The 18,576-nt window shown below is 48.4% G+C and overlaps 2 protein-coding genes across 2 annotated transcripts in view; both read left to right on the top strand.

Moving 5' to 3' along the window:
- Positions 1-4,910, top strand: part of LOC125686389 (ATP synthase subunit alpha, mitochondrial-like) — a 29,764-nt gene extending 24,854 nt beyond the window's left edge. The window contains exons 6-7 of the mRNA XM_048930309.1: positions 3,915-4,095; positions 4,628-4,910. Coding sequence (XP_048786266.1) covers positions 3,915-4,095; positions 4,628-4,910 — 464 coding nt within the window. The remainder of the gene's footprint in view (positions 1-3,914; positions 4,096-4,627) is intronic.
- Positions 2,058-18,576, top strand: part of LOC125686403 (uncharacterized) — a 292,860-nt gene continuing 276,341 nt past the window's right edge. The window contains exon 1 of the mRNA XM_048930339.1: positions 2,058-2,076. The gene's annotated coding sequence lies outside the window, so the exon portion shown is untranslated. The remainder of the gene's footprint in view (positions 2,077-18,576) is intronic.

Genomic DNA, 18,576 nt, shown 5'->3' on the forward strand with positions numbered 1-18,576 from the left:
AGGGGAAAATCCCCAAGTCAAATCTAATCAATCACAGGAGACACCAGTAACAATACCAGTTGCTCCCGTGGAGGGCAAGAAATGGAAACGAGTGTCTTCGCGTCTTGAACGAAAAAGAGAAGAAGAGGAGGAGGAGGGGGAGGAAGATCCAGGCGAGGGGCCCTCCTCAGAACCACCACCATCGCGAAAGGCAAAAGGGAAAACTAATGTCATGGTTCTATGTTTTTTGTTTTTGTTTTTTTGTTTTTGGGTTTCAGTATTCCACATCAAAACATCATGTAGTGTACGGGGCATTAAAGTGTCACTGCCCGAATCCCAGCTACCTATCCCTGTACATTACAGAAGTCACAGGATCTGGCCCTTCCGGGTGGGGGGGGGCGCTCTCTTGCTGCCTGGCAGTGGGTGCTGGAGGGTGCTTTCCTAGCCGTTCCAAGCTTTTCAGGTTTGAATCGGTCCCGGGAACTCTCTCTCTCATCTTGTCTGATTTATTAATCTCAATTGCAATTAAATTGTATCTATTGTGTTATCTTGTATTCTAATATTATAGTAAAATAAGTTTTCCTCCATAGATTGTTGCCGCTGCTCTTTTCCTCCCTTCCTTCCTTCCCATTTTTGTGGGACTGGGTTGGGGGGGGGAGGGCAGAGGCCTGTCGCCCCTGTCACGGACATAGATTGATCTGGTCAAATCCGTGACAGATTTTTGGCGCCCAACGTGGGGCGACTGCTTTTTAGCTGTTTGAACGAATCTCTTTTTCTCTCTGCTCTTAGAGAGCTTCGTTAGGGAGCATTATCAGTAGTTCAGGTTTCTGTGCTGGAAAACCTGACCTTGAAAGATTAAGCGTACTGCCAGTGTTCTGGGATATTTGTAAACTTTGAGCACTACTTAGTCTGTGTAGTGCCTTTTTTCATTTTTTTTCCCTCCTCTTGTTAGCTTCAATTCATTAACCCTTTTTTAGCAAGCACCAGCGATGAACCCACTCGTTATCGTGGGGGTGCTGGGTAAAGGATTAAAAGCAATGGTGTTAGTCACAACCTACTGGCCAATAATCCAGCTCATAATTATGTGTTGTGGAATTGCAACCATATATAGGTACCTAATGACACTGATGGAGACACCTATGTTTTACCTATTTGCAATGTGGTATGATTTGAACTTTGACATCTACATCCCTGAAGGAATGGCTAATTTCTCAAACAACTACATCCCAGAAGGAATGGCTAATTTCACAAACAACTACATCCCAAATGGAATAGCTAATTTCACAAACAACACAATGTTCAGACCAGTCTCCGGGTTTTCTTCTCGGTTTGTCAAACGTTTTTTGAATCCTGAATTAATACCCATGTTGTTGTTCGCGTCATCAATTCTCCTGAATGTATTCCAATTCATTCATAATAAGGGAAAGGAGTCTCTTCCAAAACTAGAGAATGATGATTGGCAGGGAATATGGAGATGTTTAGGAAAGGTTTTAGAAGCATGGGGACCCGCAGTGTCATGGGATTTTACTCTTGAACACCTGTGGGATCCTGAGAAACTAAGCCAGTATTTGAGTCAGGGACTATGCGGCTTACATAAATCTAAGGAGGTACAACTGATTTGAGGTTTGGCTTGTGCTTACCGTGCCCTATATAATACCATTCTGGAGAGAGAGAGTTTCCGAGCTGAGGTTCAAGCCAAAGGGGAAAATCCCCAAGTCAAATCTAATCAATCACAGGAGACACCAGTAACAATACCAGTTGCTCCTGTGGAAGGCAAGAAATGGAAACGAGTGTCTTCGCGTCTGGAACGAAAAAGAGAAGAAGAGGAGGAGGAGGAGGAAGATCCAGGCGAGGGGCCCTCCTCAGAACCACCACCATCGCGAAAGGCAAAAGCGAAAACTAAGAGACATGCAGAAGAGAGTGATGAAGAGGAAGTCTCTATTACTACTCGCCCGCCTCTAAAGATGACTGAAATCCAAGGTTCAAGAAAGGAGTTCACACGGCGCCTGAATGAAAGTATTGTTTCCTGGCTGGTTCGCTGTTGGGACAGTGGGGCCCATAGCTTGTCTCTGGATGGTAATGAAGCTCGCCAAATAGGTGCCATTGCCAGAGATCCAGCTATTGATAGAGGAATTAGTCGATGTTCGGATGAGGCTGCCTCCCTCTGGGAACGAGTGTTAATAGCTGTGAAGGAAAAGTATCCCTTCAAAAATGGCTTGAAGATTGCAATGAAAAAATGGGATACAGTTGAAAAGGGTATCCAGTATTTGAGGGAAATAGGCGTGGTGGAAATGTTGTATGACCCTGACTTTGTTCCTAACCAACCACACCAAAACCGCGACCCTGAAAAGGTGAGGACAACACCTGAGATATGGCAGAAAATTGTGACAACAGCACCAGACAAATATGCCGCTACACTAACGTCAGCGTGTGACAGATACCAAGAACAACAGAGAACGCCCTTAATTTACGAATTAATTCTTACGCTCCAAAACTACGAACAATTGCTGTCCCCAATTCATTCTGCCGTTGCTGCAATATCAAGAATGACGGAGCAAGTGTCTCAACTGATTAACCGTGACAAACCTGTAGCAGTATCAGAGACACTGGATGAAGATCAGGATAATCAAATGAGTCTAGCGAAGGAGGTGAAGGAGATGATGAAATTTATGCGAGCCCACCTAACTAAAGACGATGAACCTTCCTTCTTACGTGCACGATCAAAAATCTCAGCTGTTAGAGGCAGACGCTCTCCGGCTCAAGTAAGGAATAATACACCGCGAATTACCTTATGGTATTACCTACGTGACCATGGAGAAGACATGGGGAAGTGGCACGGTCAACCTACTCCTGTACTACGAGCCCGGGTGAAAGAATTACAAGGCAGATCAACCACCAGTGCCGTTGCTCCAGTTACCACAGGTAATGAATAGAGGGGCCCTGCCCTCAGTCAGGGGGGGGAAAGGGATAATAGAGTATATTGGACTGTGTGGATTCGATGGCCTGGCACATCAGAACCACTGAAATATAAGGCCCTGGTGGACACTGGTGCACAGTGCACTCTGATGCCCTCAAGTCATGAAGGGACAGAATCAATCCATATTTCTGGAGTGACCGTGGGCTCTCATGTTGTCAGCAACTGCAAAACTGCGAGACCCCCCCGCGGGGTCTGATGTGTTAAGCTCCCTCCCTGCTCTAATGATTGATGTGTGATGTGCCCCCTTGGGGGCGTAGACGAAGTAATTAGGCTATATAAGGTAGTGTATACGGGTAATAAACGCCATTTGCTGCTCATCATATTGGTGTCGCCTCAGTAATTGGCCAAGCTGCGGTCTCCCGGGAAATTCGGAACGGGCTCGAACGGCAACAAGTGGTGACCCTGATCGACGTGATTCCTGGGAGTGAATCAGCTGCCTGCCGGAAGCAGGATTCCACTGCGGTAGCGGTAAATTCAAATCCGCGGAGTGGTGGAAACCCGGGGACGGGGAGGAGTGCGCATTACTCCTCGTCAGGCGGGAGGCTCGGGGAAAGGAGCCAAAATTCCCCTAGGACGCTAGGGGGGAAACGCCAGAAGAGGCCAGGTGTATGTTCGGCCGGAGGCGTTATGGAAGCCGTCATAAAGGTGATTTTTCATGCATGCAAAAATTATTGCGGGAAAAATGTTCCTTCTAAGAAGGAGATATCAGCGACACTTATGTTGCTGGAGAAGGAGGGATTACTATCATCCCCTTCTGATTTATATGATCCTAATAATTGGGATTCGTTTACTGCCGCGCTCTCACAGAGGGCAATGATTACTCAGAAACCAGCAGAGTTTTTGGTATGGGGATTGATTTTAACAGCTCTTAAGAAAGCAAAAGAGGAGAAGGTTGCAGGTGACCGTGCTAGGGAGCTGCTGGGGCTCGGGCCAGGGGGGGGTCTTGTCTCCCCTACAGATTCGCCAGAGGGCAAGATGGCGCTGACTCCTTCGGCCCCACCAGAAACAACGACCCTGGAGATAAAGAAGAACGAAGTGAAGCAGGAGCAACCATCCCATAAAAGGGAGGACCCACCTCCATACCCGGCTCGCAGCATATATCCTTCGCTTAAGCCCTATAAAGATAACGGGGAAGGGGGGTCGGTGGAGGAATGTAGTATAACTTCTAGCACAGTTGATAAGAGGGTCCTTGAGAAGGGAGAGATGTCTGGAGGGGCTGGGATACAACTTGTGGAATGCGACAGTGGGGGCGGGACTCACCCACTGCCCGATTCTGCCTGCAACGGTGGCCACCCCCTGAGGGGCGTGGATTGTCCCCGGCCTTGCTGTGGGGGGAGCGTTCCGACGGGGATGGCCCCGGAGTCCGCCCAGGAGGGGCGTGGTCCCATATCGACAGCTTCATGGGGCCCGCCTACCCTCACTGATTGGGCTCGAGTGAGGGAGGACATACAGTCCGCAGATCCAGCAGGTGTCGCTCGCGCTCTGCCGGTGGTGGTAAGACCAGAGGGTCCAGCTTGGGTTCCTCTAGATTCCAAAGCGGTTACTTGTCTTTCGGAATTAGTTAAGAGCAAAGGCCTGCGTTCCCCTGTTACTATGGCAGCGGTGGAAGCTCTTATGGCTTCTAATCTTTTGCCATATGATGCGGTGAACCTTATGCATGTTATTCTTGAGCCCGTACAATACACCCTATGGCATGATGAATGGGATAGACTACTTCAAGCTGTGGTGGCTGCTGCCAACCGGGACCCCCACCATCCAGCCAATGGCCAGCGCAGAGGCGAGAGAACTACTCTTGTACGTCTTCAAGGCCGGGCAGATGGAATGGTGGGATCCCCGGAGGGCCAAGCAGCAATGCTCAGACCAGGAGAGCTGGCAGCTGTTACAACGGCAGCCCTCCAAGCCCTGCGAGAAGTGGCTAAGGTTGTGGAACCTGTGCATCCGTGGGCAGACATAAAGCAGAGCCACTCTGAGTCATTTTCTGATTTTGCGAATCGCCTAATTCGTGCAGTGGAGGGATCTGATCTCCCAAGGGAGGTCCAATCCGCAGTCATAATAGAATGTCTTAAACAGAAATCGTTGCCAGACATCCAGCAAATCATCAGAGCAGCACCGGGTAACCTAACTACCCCAGGGGAGCTTATTAAATATGTGTTAGATCATCAGAAAGTTGCACCATTAACTAATGAGGGATTAGCAGCCGCCGTGCAGGAAATGATAGCCGCAAATCGGGTCGTACGCTATAAAGAACATAGGCATGTCATATGCCGGATGGTCGGCATGGCTACATCGACAGGCACTTGATACACCTAGAAGAGCAAAAAGAGATGTTTCTGGTATTCTGGGAACAGGTTTAGGAGTCTTAAACAGTATAGACACTGAAATACTCATGAGTAAATTGAATGCCATTACAAGTAATATACGTGAATTGCAACATCCTCTACAGTCGTCTCTATCAGGTTTAGGAACAAGCCAATGGCTTTTATCAGATGTGTTACCGCAATGGGAAAAGATAGATAGAAAAGATCATCAGCTGATTATGGATGCGCTTTCAGCAGTCCAAGGTAATACTTCTTTAGCCCTCAGTTGCATTCAGGCCCAGATGTGGATGCAGTTTATAGCAGCGACAATCGTGAGAGAAGGTGAGGATGGCACTATACCCACTGAAATTAGAAAAGTGATTTGGGACAATGCAAATAGGTTTGAAAGAAAATTTCAATCATGGTGGCATTTAGTTAACTTCACTTATGACCCTGTCACCAATTATGCCATGGCTTTTGTTTTGATGATAAGTAATGCTTCAGTATACACGATCTATCCAATCGTGGCTCTAGGATTAAATCATGGTGAGACTACTCTGTATCCAATTGAACATCGGATATGGGCTCTTCAAAAGAATGAGAAATGGCAAACTGTGGACGTTAGTTCATGTGCCATGCGAGAACAACAAGGATTTATTTGCGAAAGTAATTCATTTGAGACCCAAGATATCTGTTTTGACACTGAACAAAATATCTGCCACTTTGAGGTCCAGCCTGGTAGAATGTTCAAATCAATGCTTGTCTATATTGGAAAAGGATGTGTTTGCATCAGAACTCATTGCGACTCCATACAAATAGGGGATATAATTGTTGATACTGCCAATCACTCAAATCTTTGTGTTTGCAATTTTATCAATATTTTAGGATGTGATTTTAACTATACAGTTCCTGTTACTTCATATCAGCTTTTGAAGTTCAATTACACCCTGATCAAAGATTTGCGTCCAGCGCTGATTGGAATGAATCTCGCTTTGGTAAAGGAGCTTCTACAACATGACGATCTGCATCGACTACTAGAACGCATCAAAGACAACGGACAAAAGACCTTGATTACTGTTCATCATGACGTGAAAAAGATACATCGCATCTTGGAGAGAGTAATGAAAGCTGGAGAACATCATTGGTGGGAGGTTCTTTTCGGTTGGTCTCCCACAGCTACGGGAATTCTTAACTCTGTACTACATCCGGTAGTTGTTATATTAGGTCTGATAGTATTATGCTTGGTTCTTATAGTTATATTATATATAAGGACATGGCGCTTGCTAAAGCAAGTGTCCCAGCTTGATTTCGCATTAAATAGGGATACACTGCATCGTTTTTTCTAAGACTTATCTTAAGGCTGATAGACGGTTGTAACGTTAAGGTAGAACTTATATAAGATATTAAGATTTTAAGATTGTTAAGATAATAGATTGTCATTAAGTTATAAGCATATAAGTTAAGTTAAGTTAATAAGTTAAATTAATAAGTAAGTTAAGTTAATAAGTTAATAAGTATAGATTCTAAGGTTATATAGAGGTATAAGTTATATAGTGTTATATAAGGTTATAAGGTTATATAAGTATATAAGTTATAAGGTTATAAGTTATAAGGTTATATAAGTTATAGAGTTATATAAGTTATATAAGTTATAGGATTATTAGGATAGGGTATTTTGCGAATCGGGTTGTAACGGGGCAAGGCTTAACCGAGAGGACAATAGCATGTATAGGCGCAAATGCGGGGATTTCGGGCTGTACGCGGTTAGGGTCCTCTCGAGTTGTAGTATGCTTTCTTGAGCATGGAGAGGGGGAGATGTTGTCAGCAACTGCAAAACTGCGAGACCCCCCCGCGGGGTCTGATGTGTTAAGCTCCCTCCCTGCTCTAATGATTGATGTGTGATGTGCCCCCTTGGGGGCGTAGACGAAGTAATTAGGCTATATAAGGTAGTGTATACGGGTAATAAACGCCATTTGCTGCTCATCATATTGGTGTCGCCTCAGTAATTGGCCAAGCTGCGGTCTCCCGGGAAATTCGGAACGGGCTCGAACGGCAACATTGACTGTGTTGGAGGCCGAGATAAGCCTCACTGGTAAGGACTGGCAAAAACATCCTATTGTGACGGGCCCAGGGGCTCCATGTATACTAGGTATTGATTATCTCAGAAGGGGGCATTTCAAGGATCCTAAGGGGTATCGATGGGGCTTTGGAATAGCTGCTGTGGACACAGACAACATTAAGCAGCTGTCTGTTTTGCCTGGCCTGTCAGAAGATCCATCTGTTGTGGGGCTGCTGCGAGTAAAAGAGCAATACGTACCGATTGCTACAAAAACGGTGCACAGGCGGCAGTACCGCACCAACAGGGATTCCTTGCTCCCCATTCATAAGTTAATTCATCAACTAGAGAGCCAGGGAGTGATCAGCAAAACTCACTCACCTTTTAACAGCCCCATATGGCCAGTGCGTAAAGCCAGTGGAGAATGGAGGCTGACGGTGGACTACCGTGGCCTGAATGAAGTCACACCCCCACTGAGTGCTGCTGTGCCAAATATGTTAGAACTCCAGTATGAACTGGAGTAAAAGCAGCCAAATGGTATGCCACCATTGACATTACTAACGCCTTTTTCTCCATTCCTTTGGCCAGAGAATCTAGGCTACAGTTTGCTTTCACCTGGAGGGGCATTCAGTATACCTGGAATCGTTTGCCCCAGGGGTGGAAACATAGCCCAACAATTTGCCATGGGCTGATCCAATCCGCACTGGAACAGGGAGGTGTTCCTGAGCACTTACAGTACATTGATGACATCATTGTGTGGGGCAACACAGCAAAGGAAGTTTTTGAGAAAGGAGAGCAAATAATCCAGATCCTTCTCCGTGCTGGTTTTGCTACTAAGCGAAGCAAAGTGGAAGGACCTGCCCAGGAAATTCAGTTCCTAGGTATAAAGTGGCAAGATGGCCGTCGTCACATCCCGACAGATGTGATCGACAAAATCACTGCCATGTCTCCGCCCACTAATAAGGAAGAGACACAATCGTTTCTGGGTGCAGTGGGCTTTTGGAGAATGCTCATTCCATACTACAGCCTCCTTGTAAGCCCCCTTCATTATGTGACGCGAATGAGAAATGAGTTTACATGGGGCCCTGAGCAGCAGCAGGCTTTTGAACAGATTAAACAGGAGATAGCCCGTGCCGTGGCCCTAGGGCCAGTACGGATGGGACAGGGTATAAAGAACATCCTCTACTCTGCTGCTGGAGAAAAAGGTCCCACTTGGAGTTTGTGGCAAAGAGCCTCAGGAGAGACCCGAGGCTGACCCCTGGGATTCTGGAGTCGGGCATACAGTGGGTCTGAAGAGCACTACACTCCAACTGAAAAGGAGATCTTAGCTGCATATGAGGGGGTTCGGGTTGCTTCCGAAGTAGTCGGTACTGAAACACAGTTCCTTCTGGCACCTCAACTGCCAGTGCTGAACTGGATGTTCAAGGGAAAGGTTCCCTCCACCCATCATGCTACTGATGCCACTTGGAGTAAGCGGGTTGCATTGATTACGCAGCGAGCACGGATGGGGAACCTCAGCTGTCCAGGAATCCTGGAGGTCATCATGGACTGGCCTGAAGGTTAAAAGTTTGGAACCTCACCAGCAGAAGAAGTATTGCATGCTAAAGAGGCCCCACCATACAGTGAACGACTAGAGAATGAAAAGAAATATGCCCTGTTCACAGATGGATCGTGTCGTATTGTGGGAAAGCATCACAGATGGAAAGCTGCTGTGTGGAGCCCCACACGACAAGTTGCAGAGGCCACTGAAGGGAAAGGGGAATCAAGCCAATTTGCAGAGGTAAAGGCTGTCCAGCTGGCCTTAGATGTTGCTGAGCGGGAGAGGTGGCCAATGCTCTATCTCTACACTGACTCATGGATGGTGGCAAATGCCTTATGGGGGTGGTTACAGCAGTGGGAGCAAAATAACTGGCAAAGAAGGGGTAAAACTATTTGGGCTGCTGAACTGTGGAAAGACGTTGCTGCCCGAATAAAGAATATGGTTGTAAAAGTGCGCCATGCAGATGCTCATGTACCCAAGAGTCGGGCTACTGAAGAACAGCAAAATAACCATCAGGTAGATCGAGCTGCCAAAATTAAGGTGGCTCAAATAGACTTGGACTGGCAACACAAGAGTGAATTATTTCTAGCTCGGTGGGCCCATGAAACCTCAGGTCATCAAGGAAGAGATGCAACATACAAATGGGCTAGAGACCGAGGGGTGGACTTAACTATGGATGCCATTGCACAGGTTATCCATGACTGTGACACATGTGCCACAATTAAACAAGCCAAGAGGATGAAACCTCTCTGGGAGGAAGGGCGATGGCAAAAGTATAAATATGGGGAGGCATGGCAGGTTGATTATATCACCTTGCCACGATCTCGCTATGGTAAGCATTATGTGCTCACCATGGTGGAGGCAACCACCGGGTGGCTTGAAACATTTGCAGTACCCCATGCTACCGCCCGAAACACCATACTGGGTCTCGAGAAACAAGTCCTGTGGCGACATGGCACCCCAGAAAGGATTGAGTCAGATAATGGGACTCATTTCAAAAATTCTCCTGTAAATACTTGGTCCAAAGATCATGGCATTGAGTGGATTTACCATATTCCCTATCATGCACCAGCTTCTGGTAAAATTGAACGCTACAATGGGTTGCTAAAAACCATGTTGACAGCAATGGGTGGTGGAACATACAAGCACTGGGAGAAGCATTAGGCAGATGCCACCTGGTTAGTCAATACTAGAGGCTCAATCAATCGCGACGGTCCTGCTAGCTCCCTACATACTGTTAAGGGAGATAAGTTTCCGGTAGTACATGTAAAGAACATGCTGGGAAAAGCGGTTTGGATCCTTCCAGCTTCTGGGAAGGGCAAACCTCTTCGCGGAACTGTTTTTGCCCAGGGATCTGGGTCCACTTGGTGGGTGATGCCGAGAAATGGGGATGTTCAGTGTGTACCACAAGGGAATTTGATGTTGGGGGAGTGCAGCCAGTAATTCCATGTAAATACACAGATTTTTGTGTGTGCGTGTGTTTAATGTTTGATAATTACTGTTTGTATATATATTAAGCATGATGTAGTGATGTAGAATAAGGGGTGGAATGCCATGGTTTTGAGATTTGTGGCTTTCGGTATTCCTCATCATAACATCATGTGGGGCACTGGGACTTTAACTGCCAATGCTCAAGTCCTGGGTACTTGCCCTGAAGAGAAGAAGAACTACATTCCCCAGGGGACCTTGCGGTCAGGGAGAGGAGGTTTAACTACTGGCAAGGTCACCTGATGTGCTCTTTCTCGCCTGCCCTTCGTCGTGGGCGCTGCTCCCGTCTCCCTGCTGCTCAACTGCACTGCGCATCTCACCTCAGCGTTGTGGTGAGGCCTGTCCACCTTTCGGACATTCTCTCTCACATTATATTTGGTTTATTAGCTTCAATTCTGATTATATTGCATTATAGTGTGTTATCTTGCATTCCGATAATATACTTAGTAAATTAGTTTGTTTCTCCTCATATAGGTGCCGCTGTTTAAATTATTTTTTGGGGTCCCCTGTTTTCTTTTTTTCCAGAGGCGCGGATCTGCGGATCCCTCTGTCCCGCTCGTCACGGAACCAGGTCGAACCAGCCCGTAAACCGTTGACATGGGGGAGTGCAGTCTGTAATCTCATGCGTTAAGCATGATGTAGTGCTGTAGAATAAGAGGTGGAATGTCACTGTTTTATGATTTTTGGTTATCAGTACTCCACACCATAACATCATGTAATGCACTGGGGAGGGTATGACTTCTGCCGAACATTCGTCCGATGGAGAAGAACTACATTTCCCCAGGAGGCTTTGCAGTCAGTAAGGAGATGTAACTCTGTGCAAGGTCACCTAATCCTCCTTCTTTGCAGTCTGCGCTGTGCCGTCTGCGCTTCGCCGTCTGTTTTTCTTCAGTCACTCAACTGGACTGCACGTCTCACCTCAGCATTGTGGTGAGGTCTATCTACCATCCAGACAGACTCTCTCTCTCATTGTATTTTTTTTGCTGATACTCTATTTAGTAAATCATTTGTTTCACCTCAGATTATTGCTGTTGTTTTCAAGTATTTTGGGGTCAGCTGTTTCCCCTTTCCTGGAGGTGCGGATCCGCAGATCCTACTGCCCTGTTGGTTATGGAACCGGGCCGAACCAGCCTGTAAACCATTGACAATGTGGAATACTGAAACCCAAAAAACATAGAACCATGACACAGGGACTTAGCAAGATGTACTGTTCACTAAAGAAAGACAACTGGCTGCCTCCACAGTGGCATGGCCATTACTAAATGCCTTAAATCATGTAGAAATCAGAAATAATACTTTAGAGAATGAAAATCAACTTTTAAAAGACTGTATTGAAAAACTAGAGCAAGAACTTGGCGTATTAACAGGGAAGAAGCCAATTCTACATTTTCCCGTAGGCCAAGTTCATAACACTTCAATAAACAATGACCAGACTCCTGAAACAACAGGCTTTGTTGATCAGGAAAATAAAAAATCTAAATTAGATTTTGAGTATCCAATTCTGACCAATCCACTAGAAGTCTGTCCTGTCATAACTTAGAAAACAAAAAAAGTGCAGGACCGACCAGCAGGGGTGCCGCCTGATCAGTGGCCCCCTGCCCAGACTCATTTACATGTAACAGCCTGGCCATACACGGAAACAGAACTGATGGATTTAGTGCAGCAATTTCGGCAGAAGCCTAGAGAAAGTGTGCAGGCTTGGTTATTAAGACTGTGGGATTCTGGTGCAGAAAGTGTCTTGGTGAATGGCCCAGAAATAGCCAAGTTGGCCACCATGACTGTTCATCCTGCTCTCAGGCAGAGGTTATATGTGGGTAATCAATACCTTGTTGAAAACCATTCTATAATAGAATGGCTAATGGTGGCCTGCCATATGGTGTGGCCGAATAATTCAGATATACTTCTACATGCAGGGATGTGGTCCTCCATGGAGGACCTTCAAAATTATATCCGCGAACTGGGTGTAAGAGAGGCTATCTATGAAGACACATTTGATGGCCCTGATATGGTCAAATTTTCAGCAGGGATGAGAGACTTGATTCTACAGCAAGCTCCCTCTCATCTCTATGGTACCCTAGTCTCTATATTAAATACCCTGGTGGCCTCAGAAGCTGTAGTCCATCAGGCTTCCCAGTTAGTGGCCAACCTAGGAGAAAGAGAACGCCTGCGGATTAGGCACAACTTTTGGATGTTGGAAGAAGCAGAGGTCCTGCCAGGAAGTAAAACCAAAATGCTGGCTACTCGAGTTCCTCAATCAGGACCCGTAAGGGTCTCCCGAAAGCAAATGTTTAATGATTTAATTTGGGCTGGGGTCCAATTTACTAAGATCGACTGCCAGCCCAACCATGTCCTTCTCCAGCTCTGGAGACAACTAATGGACAATCAAAAAATCCAGATCTACCCTAAGAAACCTGTTGTAAGCGACTGCGAGACCCCCCCCCCACGGGATGTGACGAGATAGGCCCTCTCCCTGCTTTATGATCGATGTGTGGCATGTGCCCTTAGGGCCGTAGACGAAGCACATAGGTTATATAAGCTAGAGTACACGTGTAATAAACACCATTTTGCTGTTCATCGTATTGATGTGTACATGCAGTCATTTGGTCCTGACCTGGTTAGAGTTAGAGAGTGTCCTCTCTTCCCCCTAACAGCAATTTGAGAAGGGAGGAGGAGTGGAAACGGGTACCTGCTCGGCGGAGGGGGCATCCCCCATCCCGACCATCCCCGGCTCCCCAGGTGCCTCTGCGTAACAGGTTTGAGGCCCTGGAAGTTGAGGGGGGGACGAGTGAGAGTGCGGAGACGGGTTCACCCGTGAGGTTGCCTCAGGCGAAGCGGTCGCCCCCAACCCTCAAGACTGCTTCTACCCGTAAGGACAGGAGGGTGATTGTCATAGGCGACTCCCTTCTGCAAGGAACAGAAGGCCCTATATGCCGGCCCGACCCTACCCGCAGAGAGGTGTGCTGCCTTCCTGGAGCACGGGTCAGGGACATTTCAAAGAAAATTCCTGGGTTGATTCGGCCTTCAGATTATTACCCGCTCTTAATAATTCAGGCTGGCGGCGAGGAAGTTGATAAGGAAAGCCTGAGGTCTATCAAGAAAGACTTCAGGGGAATGGGGCGAATACTTGAAGGAGCTGGGGTGCAGGTGGTCTTTTCTTCTATGCCCGTGGTGTCAGGGAAAGGTACAGGGAGGATCCAAAATACCCAACTCTTCAATAGATGGCTTAAGAGCTGGTGCAGGCGCAAGAATTTCGGCTTTTTTGACCATGGGGCAACTTACACTGCACCTGGCATGATGGCTGCTGATGCATGCAGCCTGTCCCTGAGGGGTAAGAGGATCTTAGCTGAAGAATTAGCGGGACTCATTGACAGGTCTTTAAACTAGGAATGAAGGGGGAAGGGGACACAATAAGGGCTACTGGAATTGAACGGGTCATTCGAGGGCTTATACCAAACTCCATGGGCAATGACGGCAGAGTGCATAGGGAAGGACTAGGGCAGGGGGATGCTGGGGATGCTGCTGTTCTAGGGGATCCTAGATCCCTTATAAAGGGAAAAGTGGCGAGACGGATAGCCCGGCTGAAGTGCCTTTATACCAACGCACGCAGCCTGAGTAACAAGCAGGAGGAACTGGAAACTGTGATGCACTCGGGAAGTTATGACCTTGTTGCTATCACAGAAACATGGTGGGATGACTCCCACAATTGGGATACTGCCATCGACGGCTATAGACTCTTTAGGAGAGATAGGCGAGGTAGGAGGGGTGGGGGAGTTGCTCTCTATGTCAGAGATTGGATAAACTGTGAGGAGCTCCCTACGAGAAGCAGTCAGGAACAGGTTGAGAGCCTGTGGGTTAGGATTAGAGATGGGACAAATATAGGTCAGCTGGTGTTAGGGGTATACTACAGACCACGTGATCAAGGGGAGGCTGTCGACGAGGCTTTCTTGCTCCAGATGCGTGAGATGTCTGGCTCACGGGCTCTTGTCCTGGTGGGGGATTTCAACCATCCGGACATCTGCTGGGAAAACCACACGGCGAGCTGCAAGAGCTCCAGAAGGCTCTTGGAATCCATTGATGATAGCTTTCTGGTTCAGGTATTGGACAGACCGACCAGAGGTGAAGCGTTGCTGGACCTGCTGCTCACCAACGCTGAGGAGATCATCAAAGGCGTCAAGGTTGGAGGCTGCCTGGGCTCCAGCGACCACGCCCTGGTTGAGTTTGTGATCTCAAGCAATGTGGGCCTGGCAAAGAGCAGGACCAGGACACTGAACTTCAGAAGAGCAGACTTCAAGCTACTCAATGGATTGCTGGCCAAGATCCCCTGGCGCGCTGCCCTCAAAGACATGGATGTTGAGGAGAGCTGGCGGCTCTTCAAAGATGCCCTCCTGGAAGCACAAGAGGTCTCCATTCCGCTGAATAAGAAAGTGGGCAGGCGAGGTAGGAAACCGGCATGGCTCAGCAAGGACCTGCTGAGAGAACTGAGGGCGAAGAAAGGGGTGTACAAGCTCTGGAAACAAGGCTGTGTCACCTGGGAAGAGTACAGGAATGCCGTCCGGACTTGCAGACGTGGGATCAGGGAAGCCAAGGCGCAGGCAGAACTGAACTTGGCAAGGGACGTGAAAAACAATAAGAAAACCTTCTACAGGTACATTGCCCAGAAGAGACAGGCCAAAACGGGCGTACCTACTTTGGTAAATTTAAAAGGAGAACTGGCTTCAACAGATGAAGAGAAAGCCGAGGTGCTGAATGAGTTCTTCACCTCGGTCTTCACTGGTGGCCAGGATTCTAGTCTTTTTCACGTCCCTGAACCCTGCATCCCCAAACCTCTATGTGGGGACCGAGGAGATAAATCCCTCCCCACTGTAAGGGCAGAGCAAGTCCGAGAGTGCCTCCTTAGACTGAATGAATACAAGTCTATGGGGCCGAATGGCGTGCATCCCAGGGTCCTGAAGGAGCTGGCCGAGGTGGTTGCCGAGCGGCTCTCCATCATATTTGAGAAGTCGTGGCTGTCAGGTGAGGTCCCGGACGACTGGAGGAAGGGTCACGTCACTCCCATATACAAGAAGGGGAGCAGGGAGGACCCGGGGAACTACAGGCCGGTGAGTCTCACCTCCGTGCCTGGGAAGATCATGGAACAGATCCTCCTGGACAACATGCTCGGTCACATAAAGAATGAGCATGTGATCCGAGACAGCCAGCACGGCTTCACCAAAGGAAGGTCATGCCTAACTAATCTTGTGGCCTTCTATGATGGAGTGACGGCATTGGTGGACGAAGGGAAGGCGACCGATGTCATTTACCTGGACCTGAGCAAGGCCTTTGACATGGTCCCCCACCACATCCTCATCTCCAAATTGGAGGGAAGTGGATTTGATGGGTGGACGACCCGATGGATAAGCAATTGGTTGAAAGGCCGCAGACAGAGGGTGGTGGTCAATGGCTCTATGTCCAGGTGGAGGCCGGTAACAAGTGGTGTCCCCCAAGGGTCTGTCTTGGGACCGGTGCTCTTTAACATCTTTATTAATGACATCGATGAGGGAATTGAGTGCACCCTCAGCAAGTTTGCTGACGACACCAAGCTGAGTGGTGCGGTTGATACGGTGGAAGGAAGGGATGCCATTCAGAGGGACCTCGACAGGCTGGAGGGCTGGGCTCGGGTGAACCTGATGAGGTTCAACACGGCAAAGTGCAAGGTTTTGCATTTGGGCCGGAAGAACCCCAGGCACCTGTACAGGCTGGGAGGAGTGGTCCTTGAGAGCAGCTCGGCAGAGAAGGACCTGGGGGTCCTGATGGACGAGAGACTGAATATGAGCCAGCAGTGCGCTCTGGCAGCTCGAAAGGCAAATGGGATCCTGGGCTCCATCAGGAGAGGGGTGGCCAGCAGGGACAGGGAGGTGATTGTCCCTCTCTACTCGGCTCTTGTGAGGCCCCACCTGGAGTACTGTGTCCAGGTGTGGAGCCCTCAGTACAAGAAAGACATAGAGATTTTGGAAAGGGTCCAGAGGAGGGCAACTAAGATGATCAGGGGGCTGGAGCACCTCCCCTATGAGGACAGGCTGAGGGAGTTGGGCTTGTTCAGCCTGGAGAAGAGAAGGCTGCGGGGTGACCTCATTGCAGCCTATCAATACCTGAAGGGAACCTACACCCAGGAGGGGAGTAAACTCTTCAAAAGGGCTGACGACAGCAGGACTAGGGGAAATGGTTTTAAGTTGAAGGAGGGAAGATTTAGGTTAGATGTTAGGGGGAAGTTCTTTACTAGGAGAGTGGTTAGGCCCTGGAACGGGCTGCCCAGGGAGGTTGTGGATGCCCCGTCCTTGGACGTGTTTAAGGCCAGGTTGGACGGGGTCCTGGGCAACCTGATCTGAATATGTATGTTGGTGGCCCTGCTAGGCAGGGGGGTTGGAACTACATGATCCTTGGGGTCCCTTCCAACCCGGGTGATTCTGTGATTCTGTGATTCTGTGATTCTGTGTGCAACCTGAGCAGACAGCGCTGGCCAGACACTATCATCCGAGCGCCTATAAGTTACATCGCTTCCCTTTCTCTCTCCTTTTTTTTCTACCGCCTCTCTAACTTTTGACCAATCCGTACCCAGACCTTTCCCGCAGTCCCCACCCCCCTGGGTGTTACTGCATTCCACCTCCTGAGAGGAGACAGCAAGTGTCCCATCCCTACTTCCCCTTGCCCCCCGCAGGTGGTGTTAGATTACACAGAGAAGGATACAGCAGTTGTCGTGGATACGGCTGGGGAGTTTCAAGGACCTTGGATTCCTGCACTTGACCCGTTTTGCAAGTTAAAAGTGCAGACAGTTTAGCGCAGTCTTCTTCTACTTGTTTATGTGAAGCTGAAGCCGAAGCCGAGGGGGGAGTGGAGGGGGGTGCCGAAGGTGTGGACGAGATGTTAATCGCCATAGTTGAGGGCATATTTGCGGTGTTATCTTCCTCAGGGGACCTGCAAGAAAATACACTCCCCGCGCCACTTCTGTCAGTGTTAGTAAATTCCAAACCCATCAGAACGCACGCAGCCTCATGAATTCTACCTTCTTCTCTCGCTGCTTTCAGAGAGCCAAGGATCAGCCCTCAAACTTTAAGCTCTGCAACTTTCTGCTCCTCTATCGCACGCTGCACAAGCGTGGATGTAAATGCATCCCATCTAGTGGGGTCTAAAATGCCCTGAGAGGAGGGAAGATTCCACTACTCTTCCAGGCGAGTAGGTATAGCGGCAATGTCCTTCTCAGAAGGAGTATCATTGTTGAAATGGTCCTTACAGAACTGAAGGATTATCTTAATAACTTGCTCCATCACCAGCACGGCACTGATGTCCCGATTCGAGAGCAACTTGCCGTTACCCACAGGCTATCCCCACCCTCGAACTTGCACAGCAGCCAGCTGCTGCAGGCACGCCCTTAGGCGAATACCGTAACACCACGGTCTTCCACGGCCAGCCTGTAATTACCTCCTTACAGCACTGGAAATTCCGCAGGCTCGCAGGAGACTTCAAATGCAAGTTGGCTTCTCATGCAAGGGGGATCCTCACAAGTGGGTTCCTCACTGGTTCCTCACACAGGACACCAATGTTGCATTGCCTCCTACGGTACTGACCTAAAACCAGGCCAGGAACAAATGACTGCACGTACACACCAATATGATGAACAGCAAAATGGCGTTTATTACACGTGAACTCTAGCTTATATAACCTATGTGCTTCGTCTACGCCCCTAAGGGCACGTGCCACACATCAATCATAGAGCAGGGAGAGAGCCTATCGTGTCACATCCCGTGGGGGGGTCTCGCAGTCACCTACAACACAGTTCCCAGAAGACTTTCACTGTTTGGTTTCCATTTTCCTTTTAAAGGGAAAGATAAAATGCTCACAAGTCCCTTTCTTTTACTGCTCGTCGCTGCAGGGTGTGTTCTCTGGCTGTCTCGCCTTCAGCATTAGAGTAAGGTCTTCGGTTTTGGACACTCTTATTTTATTTATTAGCCTCAGGGCAGTGTCACTAACCATTAGACCAGGCTACCCAGAGCCACATCCAGCCTGGCCTTGAATGCCTCCAAGGATGGGGCATCCACAACCTCCTTGGGCAACCTGTTCCAGTGTGTCACCACCCTCCGTGTGAAAAACTTCCTCCTAATATCTAACCTAAACCTCCCCTGTCTCAGTTTAATACCATTCCCCCTTGTCCTATAACTATCCACCCTCATAAACAGTCTTTCCCCCTCCTGTTTATACACTCCCT

The sequence above is a fragment of the Lagopus muta genome, chromosome W (genome assembly GCF_023343835.1).
Source record: "Lagopus muta isolate bLagMut1 chromosome W, bLagMut1 primary, whole genome shotgun sequence".
NCBI classification, from domain to species: Eukaryota; Metazoa; Chordata; class Aves; order Galliformes; family Phasianidae; genus Lagopus; species Lagopus muta.